Source organism: Lagopus muta, chromosome Z (assembly GCF_023343835.1).
Source record: "Lagopus muta isolate bLagMut1 chromosome Z, bLagMut1 primary, whole genome shotgun sequence".
Lineage (NCBI taxonomy): Eukaryota > Metazoa > Chordata > Aves > Galliformes > Phasianidae > Lagopus > Lagopus muta.
The window spans coordinates 44,726,100-44,740,455 of record NC_064472.1 but is presented as its reverse complement, the minus strand read 5'-3'; the positions used below and the strand labels follow the sequence as shown (position 1 = coordinate 44,740,455).

Sequence of the window (14,356 nt, the reverse complement as noted above, 5' to 3'; positions counted from 1 at the left end):
AAATGCTTCATTGTGCTTATAAAATATCACCCAACAAAAGCTGTACAAGATTTCTTAAGTTTGGCCCACAGACAACTGATTTGCAGCACAGTAAGCAAAGAATCCCTGCTGCTATTCCTAGTGTGGTGCAGACATAGCTCTGGGACACAGCAGCACTGGTATAACTCCTGCAGTTCTCAAGCAACAATCACACTGTATGGGAAAACTCTGCAAAATCCTAATGGAAACCTCTTTCTTTGGTAGTTCAGGGCAAGCAGAGGTATTTCAGGATTCACCCCCAACCACAGAATAAAGGGGAACTAGACAGTCTGCATAAAGGTGAATTCCTCATCTCAGGAAATTCCTAGTCTTGAAACTTACCAAATTGCTCTACGCAGTGATAAGCAGCACGCATTCTATAGATGACAAGTCTAACTTCCTAGACTGAAGACATCCAAAAAACCTTGTGTGTACATAGTAACAGGTGCCCAGAAACACATAATAAGCCAAAACCTTTGTTATGAAATTTGCTCTTTAAAATACACTATAATCTTCACTGCTGGAGTGGTGCACGAGCAAAAATGTTAAGTCACTTATTTTCTGTTCTTTTTCTCAGCATTGCACACTGAAGGGATGGTACTTAAGGTCACTTGAATACTGCATTACATTACTTCTTCTAGTGGATAAGTATCACTCAGGTATAAGAAGAGATACAATTCAACAAAGCAACACTTCTTAAAAACAGAGGTTTCCCAGGGAACACAGCAGTCTATTTTAACTTACAGTAATTTTTTTATAAAAGAAAAATGAAGTCATATACACCGTATTATTTGATTGTAACACAGATGTAATCTTGGTTGCTTCTACAATTCCAGTTTCAAAGAGATCTCTCCCTTGACAACTACAAATGAATTTCATATTACCGATCACAAGTAAAAATAAAATAGCCTCAAGCTTGTAACACTGATCTAACAAAGATATCATCAGACCTTAACGGTGGTGTAGTGAATGCACCTTTACTCTCAGGAAGTAAAACCTCTAAAATTTGCTTTAAACTGCCACATCTCAGTTTATGATCATTGCTTCCGATCACATCAGTTTAGTTCTTCCTCCCAAAATGTAAACTAATTCCTGCACAGCTTCACTTTGAGCTGTCTCCAATTGCTCTGTTAAATATATATATTATGTTTTGTCGTTTAAAGAAAAAAAAAAAAAAGACGAGAAAACTCAATTGATCTTTCCAAACCAGCTTGTTCAGCTGATAACAACAAACATCATATTCTGACTGAAGTTTTACTCTCTTCTAAGTATCTGTTACACACATTTAAATTCCTCTTGAGCAAGAAATTATAATTTAATGCTATGTGGAGCAATTATTTACAGCTATTAAAACAGGAAAGCACACAATGTCATTCATGTAAATTAAAATCAGCACCTATCCACAGAGAGAAAACATATACTTACAACAGTCAGCCAGCTTAGAAACAAGACAAACACCTGATAGTATTTTGGGAAAATCATAAATTCTGCGTGAAATTATTTTGCCTTCATTCCACCATCATTTATTTCATCTACCAGCTTGGAGACTGAGCAAAGGGAATAGAAATCTTTTCAAAAAGAAAAATGACATGCAGCACAGCATACCTGAGAACAATCTTGCATAAACAGAAGCAACCAGCCAAAATTTACAGGTCACATCAGAAAACCAGTCTGTCAAAAAAAAAACAAAACAACGCAGTTCCCAGCACTACTAGTTGTCTGTGCAAAAAGAAGCACTCCTATATCCCCCATGCACCCACATGCACACTGCAGCTGAAGTCCCCAGCACCTACGAGATCTCCAGAAGTACAACTGGAGGGCTCAGCAGCTGCAGCACAATTAGAATTCAGCTGAAGCACCCCCCTCCAGACATGGAGGTCCCCAAAACCAAACCTGCAGCCCCTTCACAAAGAACAGGATAAGGCCTGTTGGGTATCCCAGCATCCCAGCTCTGCTACTCTTCTTCACCTGAACGTGGGTTTATAACCCCATCTTCCACTTGTGGGAGGAAAATGGTGAACTGACAGCTCCTTCAGAAATGATGAGTTATCCTCACACAGAAACACGATCAGCACCAGTGCTGCGCATGAGATTGCATGTGCTCATTAAAGGTCTGTGCCAACTTTCTCATTATAAATAGAACTAAGGCATGACTGTAAACATTTGCTTTGGATGGAAATATCTATGGAAACATTACGTGCCCTGTTCTGAATTTTCAAGCTCCATGCTGTTTTCAAGCACTGCACAGCAAAGCAGGAGACACAGGAAGCATTCAGAACTGGACATTAGAGAGCAAGCTTGAATCACTTCAAAAATGGATTATGGATTATACTCACTAAAAACAGAGTCTTATATGATATTCCAGACTCCCGTGAGTATTTTAGTTGGCTCCAAAGCAATTAACACTTACAGTTAAGAGCTGCTGAGCCAACAAAAAATGACTGGCTCAATTATAGTGAAAAATATGATGCAAAATTCAAATAACAAAGCAGAAATGCAAGTCCCTCCTGAAAACAGTAAAATAAGACAGGCCCACAGAAATCCCGTATCAAAATAGCAGGCCGGCTGTACCTATTGCTTTGTGTATACAGGATGAAATATCCTGAAAGCCATTACCAAATGAGCATCTCCTCTGTCTGGAAGAAAGACAACGAATATCCAAAAGTCACATCAAGACAGCCTGCCAAAAAGCCCTAAACGTTAAGACAAGCAAACAAAACTGAAACACAATGTATTTCACTGTATTTTATTTAGACCCCACTAACAATATGCACAGATCTGGACCCTCTTCTGATGACTAGTGAGAGCTGCACAGAGAACTCCCACTTAAGGACTTCATGCACTTACTGTGTTTCCTAGCAGACTAACAACAGCACCCTGCAACAGTTTGTGACACACATCACTTTGCTTCATGATGCTTTCAGCAGAGACAATAACAGAAAAAGTCACAAGCTAATATGAAACCAAATACAAACAAAGGAGCAGTGAAAATGATGGAAGCACGTACCACAGCAACATAAAGAATATCAGTGCACACGCTGCGCATGATGTAAATATACCAAGTGCTTTTATTTAAGGAGAAAAAAGAGAGAAGGAAAGCACATCAACAGAGTTAAACGTATGACACTACTACTCCTAACAGATCATATCTGAATTTCGTGACATTTGAAATCCAGTCTCAGATTTAACATGACACTAATGTAACCTTCATAAATAGCATAGCAAGTTCTTTGTTTTCAGCAGGCACAGCTCCGAAGCAACTGGCAATGAGCAGAAACAACCTAATAAAGAGTTCATATACACAGTGTTATGTCTGTAATTTAATTTTCTCTTGAATATGCATAGTTGACAAAACCTACATAAGAGGAGATTTAATCAATATCCAGAAGAGATTCTACTCCCCCATGTTACCAAGCACCTGTATAGAAGCCATTAGGTCAGAGTTATATGTAATAAGTACTCTCTAAGGAGCACTCCGATGACTGCTACAGCATACATACACCTCTGAACAATCTCAAATTTTGACTCACCTTGGAAAAATAACTACTGTTCACTGCAAACTTGAAACTGCTTCCACTTAATAATGTTAAGTGCAATGTTCCAGACTTTTCTGCTCTGAAGCAAGCTCCACTTTGGAAATGTCCTAGTTTTGGCTAGAATTGAATTAGTTTTCTTCACGATGTCCACGTTGGCCACGTTTGGATTTGTGACCACAACAGCACTGACAGCACACCGATGTTTTAGTTGTTGCTGAGCAGTGCTGCCCAGAGCCACAGACGTTTCAGCCTCTTTTACTGTTTGGCCAGCAGGAGGAGCTGGGGGACACAAAGAGCTGGCAGGGAGCAGAGCCGTGACAGCTGACCTGGACAACGGGAAGTCTAACACCATGTGATGTTCTGCACAGCAATAAAATTGGGGTAAAGGAGGAAGACGGCACATTACCAGAGCATAAGAAGCGCCTGGACAATGCTCTCAGATACATGGTCTGATTTTTGGGTGGTGCTGTGTGGAACTGAGTTGGACTCGATTATCCTCATGAGTCCCCTCCAACTTTCGAGACTGGATGATTCAGAGCAATGGTGTTTGCCCTCCCAAACAGCCAAGCTGCATGATGAACCCAGTCATCCTGCCTGATGAAAGGAACTCCTTCTTAGCTTTGCTTACACAGGTAGTTCTGCTTCACTCAGCAAACTGCCCAAACCATTGCAAGGGAGTTTCTCACTGTCAAATGCAGCCCAGCTGCCTGAGGGGTCAGACCACAGCAGAAAGACACCAGGCAGAATTTCTATCTGCTGGTAAAATCAGTGTACGGGGCAAATATCCTTCAGTTCTGAAGGAGGAAAACCACGAGTATTTCAACTTGCAAGTAAAAAACTTCAGGTGTGAAAAGTATTTTATATTTGTTAATTTCTTATTTTCAGGAGAAAAATCTCTCAAGATACAGAAACAAGATAGGTTGGTACAAGGCCATTGTGGCCATAGAAAGAGGCCATAGCCTCTTAGACTAACGAATTCAGAAGGCAGAGGAGAATAATCCAAGACAAGAAGCACAGCCAAGAAGCATTTGGAAATACAATGTATTACTACAGAAATTCCAGAATCACCCATATGCCTTGGCTGCTTTTTGGAGACTGAACCGAAGCAATATGTAGGCTAACAGCATGTCCTTACCTCCCATGATGCTACAAGAGTACACATATTCATTTTTAATACACCAAAAACAAACACCTGAAAACATAAGCTTATGTACTTTTACATAATGAACATAGCCATCTAAGAAAGAGAAACAAAACCATTTGTGTTTTGAGCCCAGAACAAGACTTAGCACTCCTCCTGAAACTACTGTGTACAGAAAGCAAAATGGCACACGCTTACACAGAAAGAAGCCACTATCAAAAACTAACAAAAATAACCTCTCTGAAGACAAGTGAGCATCTTTCTGTAATAGCTAAGAGCTCATCACTCTTCATTCACACAGATAAAGATGTTTCCATTTTGCAGAGTCATAATCATTACAACAGGCTCTGTTGCTTTTTGCTGTGCCATTACTGAGGTACCAATCCTCTGTACAGTTTTACTGCAAACTTTCACCAAAAGGCATGCAGATCTATCCAAGATCAAAGCACTGGCAGTACATCCCAGCGGTGCCACTGTGAAAGGGTTTGATTTCAGCAGACAAGTAAGGCTAAAGGGCAATCAAATCGGTAGAGATTGCCAAAAATATGTGCAGTTACACATATTCCACTGTTTCCTCAATTAGGTCATCACAACAGGATCACAGAATCGCAGGGGTTGGAAGAGACTTCAAGAGAACATTGACTCCAATCCTGTTGCCAAAGCTAGGCCAGGCCCCCATTGCTTCCTAGGCCAGGTTGCACAGGTAGGCATCCCACTGATCCTGAGTATCTCCACAGAAGGAGACTCCTCAACCTCTCTGGCCAACCTGTGCCAGTGCATCACCACCTTTACCATAAGGAAGTTCTTCCGCATGTTAGTATGGAACATCCTGTATTTATGTTTTAGGCCACTGTTTCTTGTCCTATCCTTGTGGAGCACTGAGAGGAGCCGGGTCATTCATTCATCTCCCACCTCCCATTAGATATTTACAAACATTAATCAGATATCCCCTTATTCTTCCCTAGGCTGAGAAGACTCAGGTCTTTCCATATATGGGAGATGCTCCAGGCCATTTAACATCTTTGTGGCCCTCTCTCTGCTGGACTCCTAGGAGATTCCTGTCTTTTTTCATCTGGGGAGCCCAGAACTGAATACAGCACACCGGATGTGTCCTCACCAGGGCAGAGCAGAGGATCACCTCCCTTGACCTGCACTCTGGGATACCACTGGCCTTCTTGGCCACAAGAGCACACTGTTGGCTCACAGCCAGGAAAAATGAAGGACCAAAAAAAAAAAAAAAAAAAAAAGCTCTAAACTGAAGTAATAATTTTAGTCCCATACTAAGTTCAACTGTTTTTCCTGTATTGTAAAAGAGGACAAATGCTGCTTTCCAAACCAAAAAAAGTAAGGGAACATAAGATACAAGCCATACAAGATCTCTCTATATTTGACATCCTGCCTGCACTGGAAGGAGTACTTGAGCTGCTTTTTATTATTATTATCCCCCCTTAGGAATATGAGAACAAATATTACAACAGCAAGCTCCTGCACGTACCTTAGAGCAACATTCTCCCAGCAAGGCTGGATGATGGAAATTAAAACAATACACGGTTATGTATTTTCAAACCATCTCTTATCTTAAATTGCCATATGAAACGAGAGCTAAGAGTGTAATCTTATTAAAGCAAATGTTTATTAGTCTTGGGTGCTTCTAAAAGGTTTCCTCAAACTCTTTTCCTGGCTTTTAAAGAAAGCACAGATGCCTTTGGCAAGCTTTAGGGCTAAAGAATCACATGGTTCAATTACATTTCAACATCTGCCAATACAAAGCTCTAAGTGGACTGACACACTATTACTAGCATGTCATTTCAAATTACTACTTTGACACCATCCATAAGAATAAAACGTTATGAAAGATACAGAGTGGTTATCACTGAACCCCTTAACTAATAAGCTAGGAGAACCCTACGTTACTTTTTTCATAACTTTCTCCAGAGGCCAGTGGGGATTAGTAGAGAATTTAAGGCTCTGCAGTACAAGCTCAGTCTGAATGTTTATGTCCAAAATAGGCATATCACATTAAGTCACAGTTTCTTGAATGTTTCTGGCATTTTTTAATGACACTGCTCTTTAGGCACTACTGAGAGAGAAAACCCTACAGAAGTCCAACAGCATCAAGTCAGCATACTGTCCTCAGTCACTGACTGGAAATAACACTGAAGAACAGTGGGAGAGCATCATCAAATGTTAATTTTATAAGACGAGATTTTAGTTCCCAGTGTAATCAAGCACATGTTTTGAAATTAAACTGATACAAAAAGATTTAACCATAGGGTCTAACAAAAACAAGCCTTGGAGACTCACTGGAAGTTGTCTGAAATATCCTGAGCCACTGGAGCTCTCACAGCCAGGACTGCTAACTGTTTCCTAGACTGCAGCTGCGCAGCCATGGCTGGTCACAGCTAAAGATACAGGAGATTCCTCTGTTAGCATCAGTTCTGTTGAAAAACAGAGAAGTTTGTAAACCTTCTTATGGATTGTTAGGCATATTATTAGACGGCATACAACCTGATGCCACTTAGTTACATTTTTGTTTGTTTGTTTTTGCTGCATTTTGTGCTCTTATACTTTAAGCAATACATTCAAACTTTTGTCTTAAGCAATTTCTAGAAAAACAACCATATGTGCCTTACGATACATACTTAATTCACATTTGATAATTCCTAAAATACACTGTATAATAAAAGCATAATAAAGTTATAAGCAAGTAAATTTCTTTCAGACTCATTTTAAGACAAAACCAAGCACTCAGACAAAAAAATAAATAAATAAATAGATAGATAAAAGACACAGTGCCTGCACAGCAGCTCAAGAAATACCAAGATCTAAAATGCTCCAAAGCCTCATACAGCTGTCACATACTCGCATCAGTTGACATCAGCCTCGTGATGGCTGGGAAGGGGCAGCCCCAGAGTCAGGCATTTTTCTGAAGGTATCCAGTGATTACCTCTGTCACCGAGCAGGTGGAGAGCTGCTGACTGTGCAGCCCATTGGGTAAGCATGCCTGCAGGGCCTGTGGAAAGTCTCTGCAGAAATATCAACACGGTCACTCCAGAGCCTGCCTTGCTGGGGCTCCGACCAACATCTGCCCACAGCAGACACATTGCTTTGTGACTGCTCTGGGTTACTCTGACCAGAACTGCCATATCCCTGTCTGCATCACTATCACTGGATGTACACACATTTCAAAACACATAAACTGTTGCCAAGAGAAAGACGAAAGACACAACAGGAGGGAGTGGAGGAGGAGGGAAAAGGAAAAAGCAGATGACCCTCATATCCTCTCTAGACAAAACGTACTTTGAATCACCATTTTTATTTAGAAGAATTTCTGTAAACCTTATCTCTGCCACTGGGGCATTCACTTACAAGAACACTTCAGTTCTGCTCCATAAGTTTCCCTTTCATTGACCTTAATCTCACAACCACTATTTTTGCACATGAAACATTACCATAATATTGCCACTTTCTTTATGAGAAATGTCCATGTTTGGCAAAGACATAATATAGAATCTATATATTTATCTTCCAGACACTGCACATTGATGGTTGCTTCTGCTTTGCACATCCACGGGGGGAGGCGGGAAAAGGAGGAGGGCAGGAAATAAAAATCAGAGGGATGGGTAAAAATATCCTTACAAATACTGCATACTGACATTTAGGGTAGCCATCAGTATTGCAGACACCATCCCACCATCATAGCAATAACTGAACCTTTGCCAAACCCACCAGCAGTTGCCAACAAGTCAGATGCTGTGATGGGGCTAGCTCCATCAGAGCACATAATGCGGAACAAAACGGCTTTCCCAGCACTGCAATGCAGATCACTGTCAAACAGCATCATAGCACCATAATCACAAAAGACAGATATGAAGGAAGATATGTTTCCTCAAATTTTTTCTTTTCCTTTCCCAATGTCTACTAGGATTGCAAGTTCTGAACAGCATTATTATTCTTAATTGCTGCAGTGCATATTTTGTAGTGTTCCCTTCAATTATTTTCCAGCTGTTTTAGAACAGTAATCACACACATCTGCACACTTAAGAGACGAGCATGTGCCAAGGCCTCATTAATATGCTTGTAAGTGACTAAGTTGGGTAATAAAACTGACAGCTCACACATTCCATATTCACAGTTCCATTTTCTGGGGAACTACTTTTTGTCTTTCCTTTATCTGCCAAAGCTTACAGCTCAGAAGCAACGAGTCTTTTAAGCATTCTGAAGCTTTTAAGACTCCCACAAATACAAGGCTGGCTGATCTGGAAAGACTGCTTCACGTACATGAAAAACAGTCACAAGTGATTGTTGATGTATTAACAATTCATTATTACAGAAGAAAAAAATTGTTTTCAAGTGTCAGATCTTAAATAGAAGAAAGGCTGAAATACAATACAGCATCTGGCGCCAGAGCAGCCAGTAAATGAGGCATGTTCCTAGTGTTCAGCACAGGTGGTTCCCTTTGCAGTCAGAGGCACTGGAGAAAATGTCACATGTGGGCTGGAGTGTTTGCAGAACCAACTCCCATAGCACCAAAGAGCAACTCTGCACACAACTACACTCACTGCAGAAGAGTGGAATCTTCCAAACAGTGGAGCTTTTAGGGGAAAAATGAACACTCAACCATCTAACACCCCAATAACAAGCAAAACAGTAAAAGGCATCTCAGATCTCTGATGAATTCAGACTCCCATCTGCCCAGCTGTGCTGAAGGCCAAGGCAGCAGTACATGAACACAAAGCCTGAACCAGCAGCAGCACTGGGATCTTATTTGAACTCTGGGCTGAGACAACACTCAGGATAGGCTGCAGCCCCGGTGGTGCCTCAGGTGGTGAGCAGAGCAGCACTCTGAAATTCCTACCTCTGATATCAAATGGATGAGGTCTCCAGATCTGCTCCCCACCCACTGCTTTCTCCCATCCATTCTTCCTGGCTACAAAGAACAAAAACTTTCTGCAATTTTTCCGTTTAAGGTCAACACACCTTTACTATTTAAAGCAGTAGCAAAAATAGTAAAAATGTAGCTATTAGTACGTACAGCTCTTAAGAAATGCTCTGAAATACATGAGTCCCAGCTCACAAAAATGCTGGTGTTTTAAAAGTTAATTTGATTTTATTTTAAAGTATTTCTGGACAAAAGCCTATGCAATATCTGCTTACAAACTTCTCTCACAGCCAGAGGAATAATACTGCTTTCACTCAAAGAAGTCTTAACATTTTTGTTTTGCATGATCTCTCCTATTGTACTTAATAAAAGAAAAATATTGTCCAGTAGACTGGAAACTCACTAAACTTCCTTCACTCAGATCACTGTGTGAAGGAGGAAAACTTTGTTTGACTGAATTCAGCGCAACTCATCCTTACAAGAAACAGAGACGTACACTAAATGGAGGTAAATTTGGCTTCTTAGTAGGTAATTGTTATAATGATGCCATTTAATATGAAAAAGCTGATTAGCTGCTTGGTTAGCTAATCAGCGGATTTTATTTTAAGCTGTTTGTTTAGTTCATTAGTAGACTTTATAGTAGCCTTTATTAGGTTTCAACACTTTACATAGCTGTCATTAAAGGACTTCATCTAGTGCACATGCATACAGCTTCTCAAGTACCAAACACGGCTGCTGCACTATGCACATCTCACCAGACACACCATCTCACTAGAAGAAGACAAGAAGAGAGTCCTGCAATAATTTTCCAGACGGCAGGTACTGAGGTCAGTAAGTTTTCAACACTTATGCCTCACTACGTATTCCACAGATGTTCAGTGGCTCCATTCATCCTGCAAGAGGAACCCACCTCCTCAGTGAAAAGGTACCAGCAGGACCCATGACTAACATTTACACTCTGATCTTTTGACATTGTTTTAACAGAGCACGAGACTTCCAGCCCCTTTCCAACTGGCAATGTTTGCTCTCGTCAAATGGAACACTTCAAGCAGGTAAAGTTCTTACTCTTCCCCTCATTGTTCTGCCATCGTGTCACCTTTCTACCTGTAACAGGTGCTGGATCACCCTGTTCAGGTTATGTCGCTAATGCAATGCATCCAGTTCCAAGCTTGTAGGTTACAGTGCCCGCAGAAAAGAGCACACAAGTCTCTGTGTACATACACGGATGCAGGGACGATCTCTCTTTGCTACACAGACCACAGCAGTTTCAGAGCATTCAGTGCCAGACAGAGTTCACGGAAGTGCAGAAAAAGCAAACAAACACATCCCATTGAGAAAAGGTTCTTGTTTAGCACAGCTGACAAAGGAACAAAAGCCACAGATGTTACAACAGGGCTTCGAGGAAAAATACCGTCTAGCAATATGCATTTTGACAATGTAAGACAATGTAGAAACAAAGAGACGAATTAACAACTTTTTCCTGTCAGTAATATCTGATTAAAGCAAAATATTGGGATATTAAAACATAGGAGGAAAAAAAAACACTGAAAACAAACCCCTTAAGATTTTTACCATCCACCATCCTACTACCACAGATTACTCACTCTGCTGTTTAGGACCAAAAACGCAGATGAAAACACAGGAACCTCTTGTGTCCATGACAGATGGGGATACGATACTGACAGTTAAGGGGAAGCATGGCACACCCACACCTGGGCTACACTCATAGCTCCTGCAATCCCCTGCAATCTAGACCTACACCTGCTTCTAGACCTACACCACTAAAACAAAAAAAAAACCTATTTCAGAATTTAAAGGAATAAAAAATTGCTGAAATAAATTTTGCAAATTGCATTCTTTCACAAATTATCTCACAATGTAGCATGGCTTGTTTTTATCCCCTACAAAAGCACAACTTTTCCTCCTATGTGAACCTTTTTTTTCCACTATCATTGGGGGGGCTAGGGAGGGTGGTGGGGGGGAAAGAAAATCAGTCCAGCTATGCAACTAGATTTCATTCCAGAGCTTCCATGTGTTGCATTAAAAATGCCTACAGTAACTCAAAAAAAGTTAATAAAAGGGATTGTTATCTGCCTTTTCACGTATCATCACAAATCATTCCTTCCGTACTTCCTTATTTTTGCACATCACCTGTCCTGAGTGTGAAACACTGCAATCTTCTCATTTCTGCATTTTCCTTCCATGTCAAATGGGTAGAAAAAAGTTTAATGCTCTGCATATTAAACAGGAAATGGTGAAATGATCTTCTAGAAATACATACAATCTAAAAGTAAAAACAAAAGCTTGCAAAATATTTTGCAATATTGTTCAGAACCTACCCCAAATTACATAACATATTCCAGTCAGTCAGAATGTCATTTGTTATCAATGCAAACATTTCATTTTTCCACAGAAAGAGAGAGAGAAAGAGAGAGAGAAAGAGAGAGAGAAAGAGAGAGAGAAAGAGAGAAGAAGTCTAGGTAACAAATAACTAGTCAAAATTAATTAATTAATTCTGGTAATTAATTTACAATCCCCAGTTTAGGGGGATTTGAGATCACACAGAAAAAAAATTTTACATGCCACAAGAATTCTTCCGTGCACTTTCAATCACACTTGGCACGGTGAAACCAAAGAAGGCACCTGATACATATTTTATTTAAGTTGTCTGAGTATTTCCACAAGGGAGACTGTGCATACAAGAGAAATTCAGCACATCCTCTAGCATTTAGACAAAACAACCACGGTCTGCCTTGACTTTTCAGATGAATTATGGCTATGTTTTTCTTTATGATTACCGATTACACTTGGATTAGGAAAATGGTGATCTGCCATTTCCACTTCAGTGCATGTGCTGCCTTAAAATCCTGTTTTAAGATATGCAACCCTTCTCAAAGCAGCTCAACATCTGTAAAATAAAAGCAGAAACAGACTTCTCGTCATTTTGGCACACAAGCATCAGCATCAGCATCCTGAATCCAACTAAAATGCTCTCTGAAACCCTTAAGACTCGATCCAATCCCTCTGTTTAACATGAAGAAAAGCTGCAAAGGGCTCAAGATCATTCTGAGCTTCCTGTGATAACCATCTTCTGAGCTCAAACAGCACCTTGCACAGGAAACCAGCCTACAGATTCACAAACAGAAGTCATTACCACCATGTAAGTGAGAACCAAAAACCTCCCCGGTTACTGTGGAACATGGTTTATTTGAGATATGAAGCTGACAAATCTGCATTCCAGACCACCAGCCAGGAAATGTTCTACTTAAAAACCAAGCCTGTAGGCCTGCAATTCACTTCAGGATTTAGCAGTTGGGTATCAGACACCCGAAGATCACCAAAGGAGCAACAGCTCTGCTTTGGTCTCTGCACACTCTTAAGCAGCCCCTCCTGCAGGAAGTCTGTTTTCTCCCAGCAGTCTCACCACCACCCTGGGGCACTGGTTTTCACTGCAGGGATCTGGGTCAGCGGTAACAGAAAGTGTTTTGAACTGCGTACTGGGTCCTCAGCGCCACTTCTTCCAGTTTCACATACGAGGAGCAGAAGTTTCAATGTCTCCTTGCACAATACAGTCACACCATTATTTCAAACCACTGCTCAAGTGACAGCAGCACGATGGCTGCCTCTCCTAACAGGAGAAGACTCCCCACGTCGACTTAAACAAACAATGCAATTACAGACATAGTCTCTTTACAGCGAATACTGCAGCAGGTGTTATAACTGCGATAACAGTTAGCTGAACTTGAATGGCCTTCTGCTAAGGCTAAGTACAAAAACACCAACAGCTTGGACGAAGTGCAAACATAGCAAAACACATCCTCCACTGAAGTATCATTAAAACACACAGATAAAGGTGGACGTTGCTGGTTAAACCAAGAGAACAAGCCCTGAAGTCTACCTGCTAACCCGCGCATTTTAAACCACGCAGTGTGCCGGGCACGGGGAGGGCCCAAGGCAGCGGGTGCTGAGAGCACAGCGGGCAGCGCCCGCCTCTCACCTCCTCCTTGGGGTTACAGCCAGGCAACGTTGCGCCTCAGAGTGATGAGAAGGCGAGAGAGCTCCTCTCGCCCCTGTAACGCCCGTGGTCAAGCCAAACACAAGCGAGGCCCCACGAAGTCTCCGAATTCCGCGCAGGGGTCACGGCCACGAGGCCTGCCCGCTCCCCTCCGGGAAGCGCTGCCCGGCCGCTGCCCGCCCTCGCGGGGATGGCGGCCGCACTCACCGCTGGGGAACGGCTCCATCTTCCTCCCAGCTCCTCCGGCAGCCCCGACAGCAAAACTAGGGAGGAGACGAAGAGTCGCGGCCCTTCACTCGTCCTCCTCCAGCCGGCGCATACCCCGCGCACGGGCCGGGCCGGCCGCCGCGGCTCCCCGCACAGCAGCTCCCTCAAAGGCAGCGGAGCAGCCGACGAGCGCTTCCTGCCCGGGCCGCGCCGCGCCGCCCGCCCCTCCCTCACGCAGCGCCTCTCCCCGCCCCGCCCGGGCCGCGGCCCCGCCTGCGCGAGGCGCGGCGCTGAGGCCGCTGCGGATGCCGCCCTGCCGCGGCAAAAGCGGAACCCCAGGGCAACGCAGAGCGGGATGGCGGGCGCCTGGAGGTGGCTGGGCCTGTGCTCGGCGACGGGCTGTTCGCAGTACCCTGCTCGCCCCGATCACTTACTGATAAAGTACCATCTGGGGCTTTTGTGGTGCTGGACATGTTTGACTGTCAGCTTTGGTGGGGCGGGGGGAGGGAAAGGGGAGAAGGAAACTGATTACTCTCTGAGAATTCCAAATTTAAAAG

The 14,356-nt window shown here is 42.4% G+C and overlaps 1 protein-coding gene across 4 annotated transcripts in view; it reads right to left on the bottom strand.

Annotated features, from left to right (window-relative positions):
* Positions 1–14,013, bottom strand: part of LOC125687087 (leucyl and cystinyl aminopeptidase) — a 56,674-nt gene extending 42,661 nt beyond the window's left edge. Inside the window, exons 1-2 of one of the 4 annotated variants that reach the window (XM_048931865.1) lie at positions 13,800–14,013; positions 12,376–12,485 (exon numbers count right to left, since the gene is read on the bottom strand). In XM_048931865.1, the coding sequence (XP_048787822.1) occupies positions 12,376–12,412 (37 nt within the window). In that variant the 5' untranslated portion in view covers positions 12,413–12,485; positions 13,800–14,013. Of the gene's footprint in view, positions 1–1,623; positions 1,690–1,911; positions 2,047–12,375; positions 12,486–13,799 lie in introns of those variants that run through there. The other 3 variants (XM_048931867.1, XM_048931866.1, XM_048931863.1) reach the window with 3 other exon arrangements.
* Between the last annotated feature and the right edge of the window lie 343 nt (positions 14,014–14,356).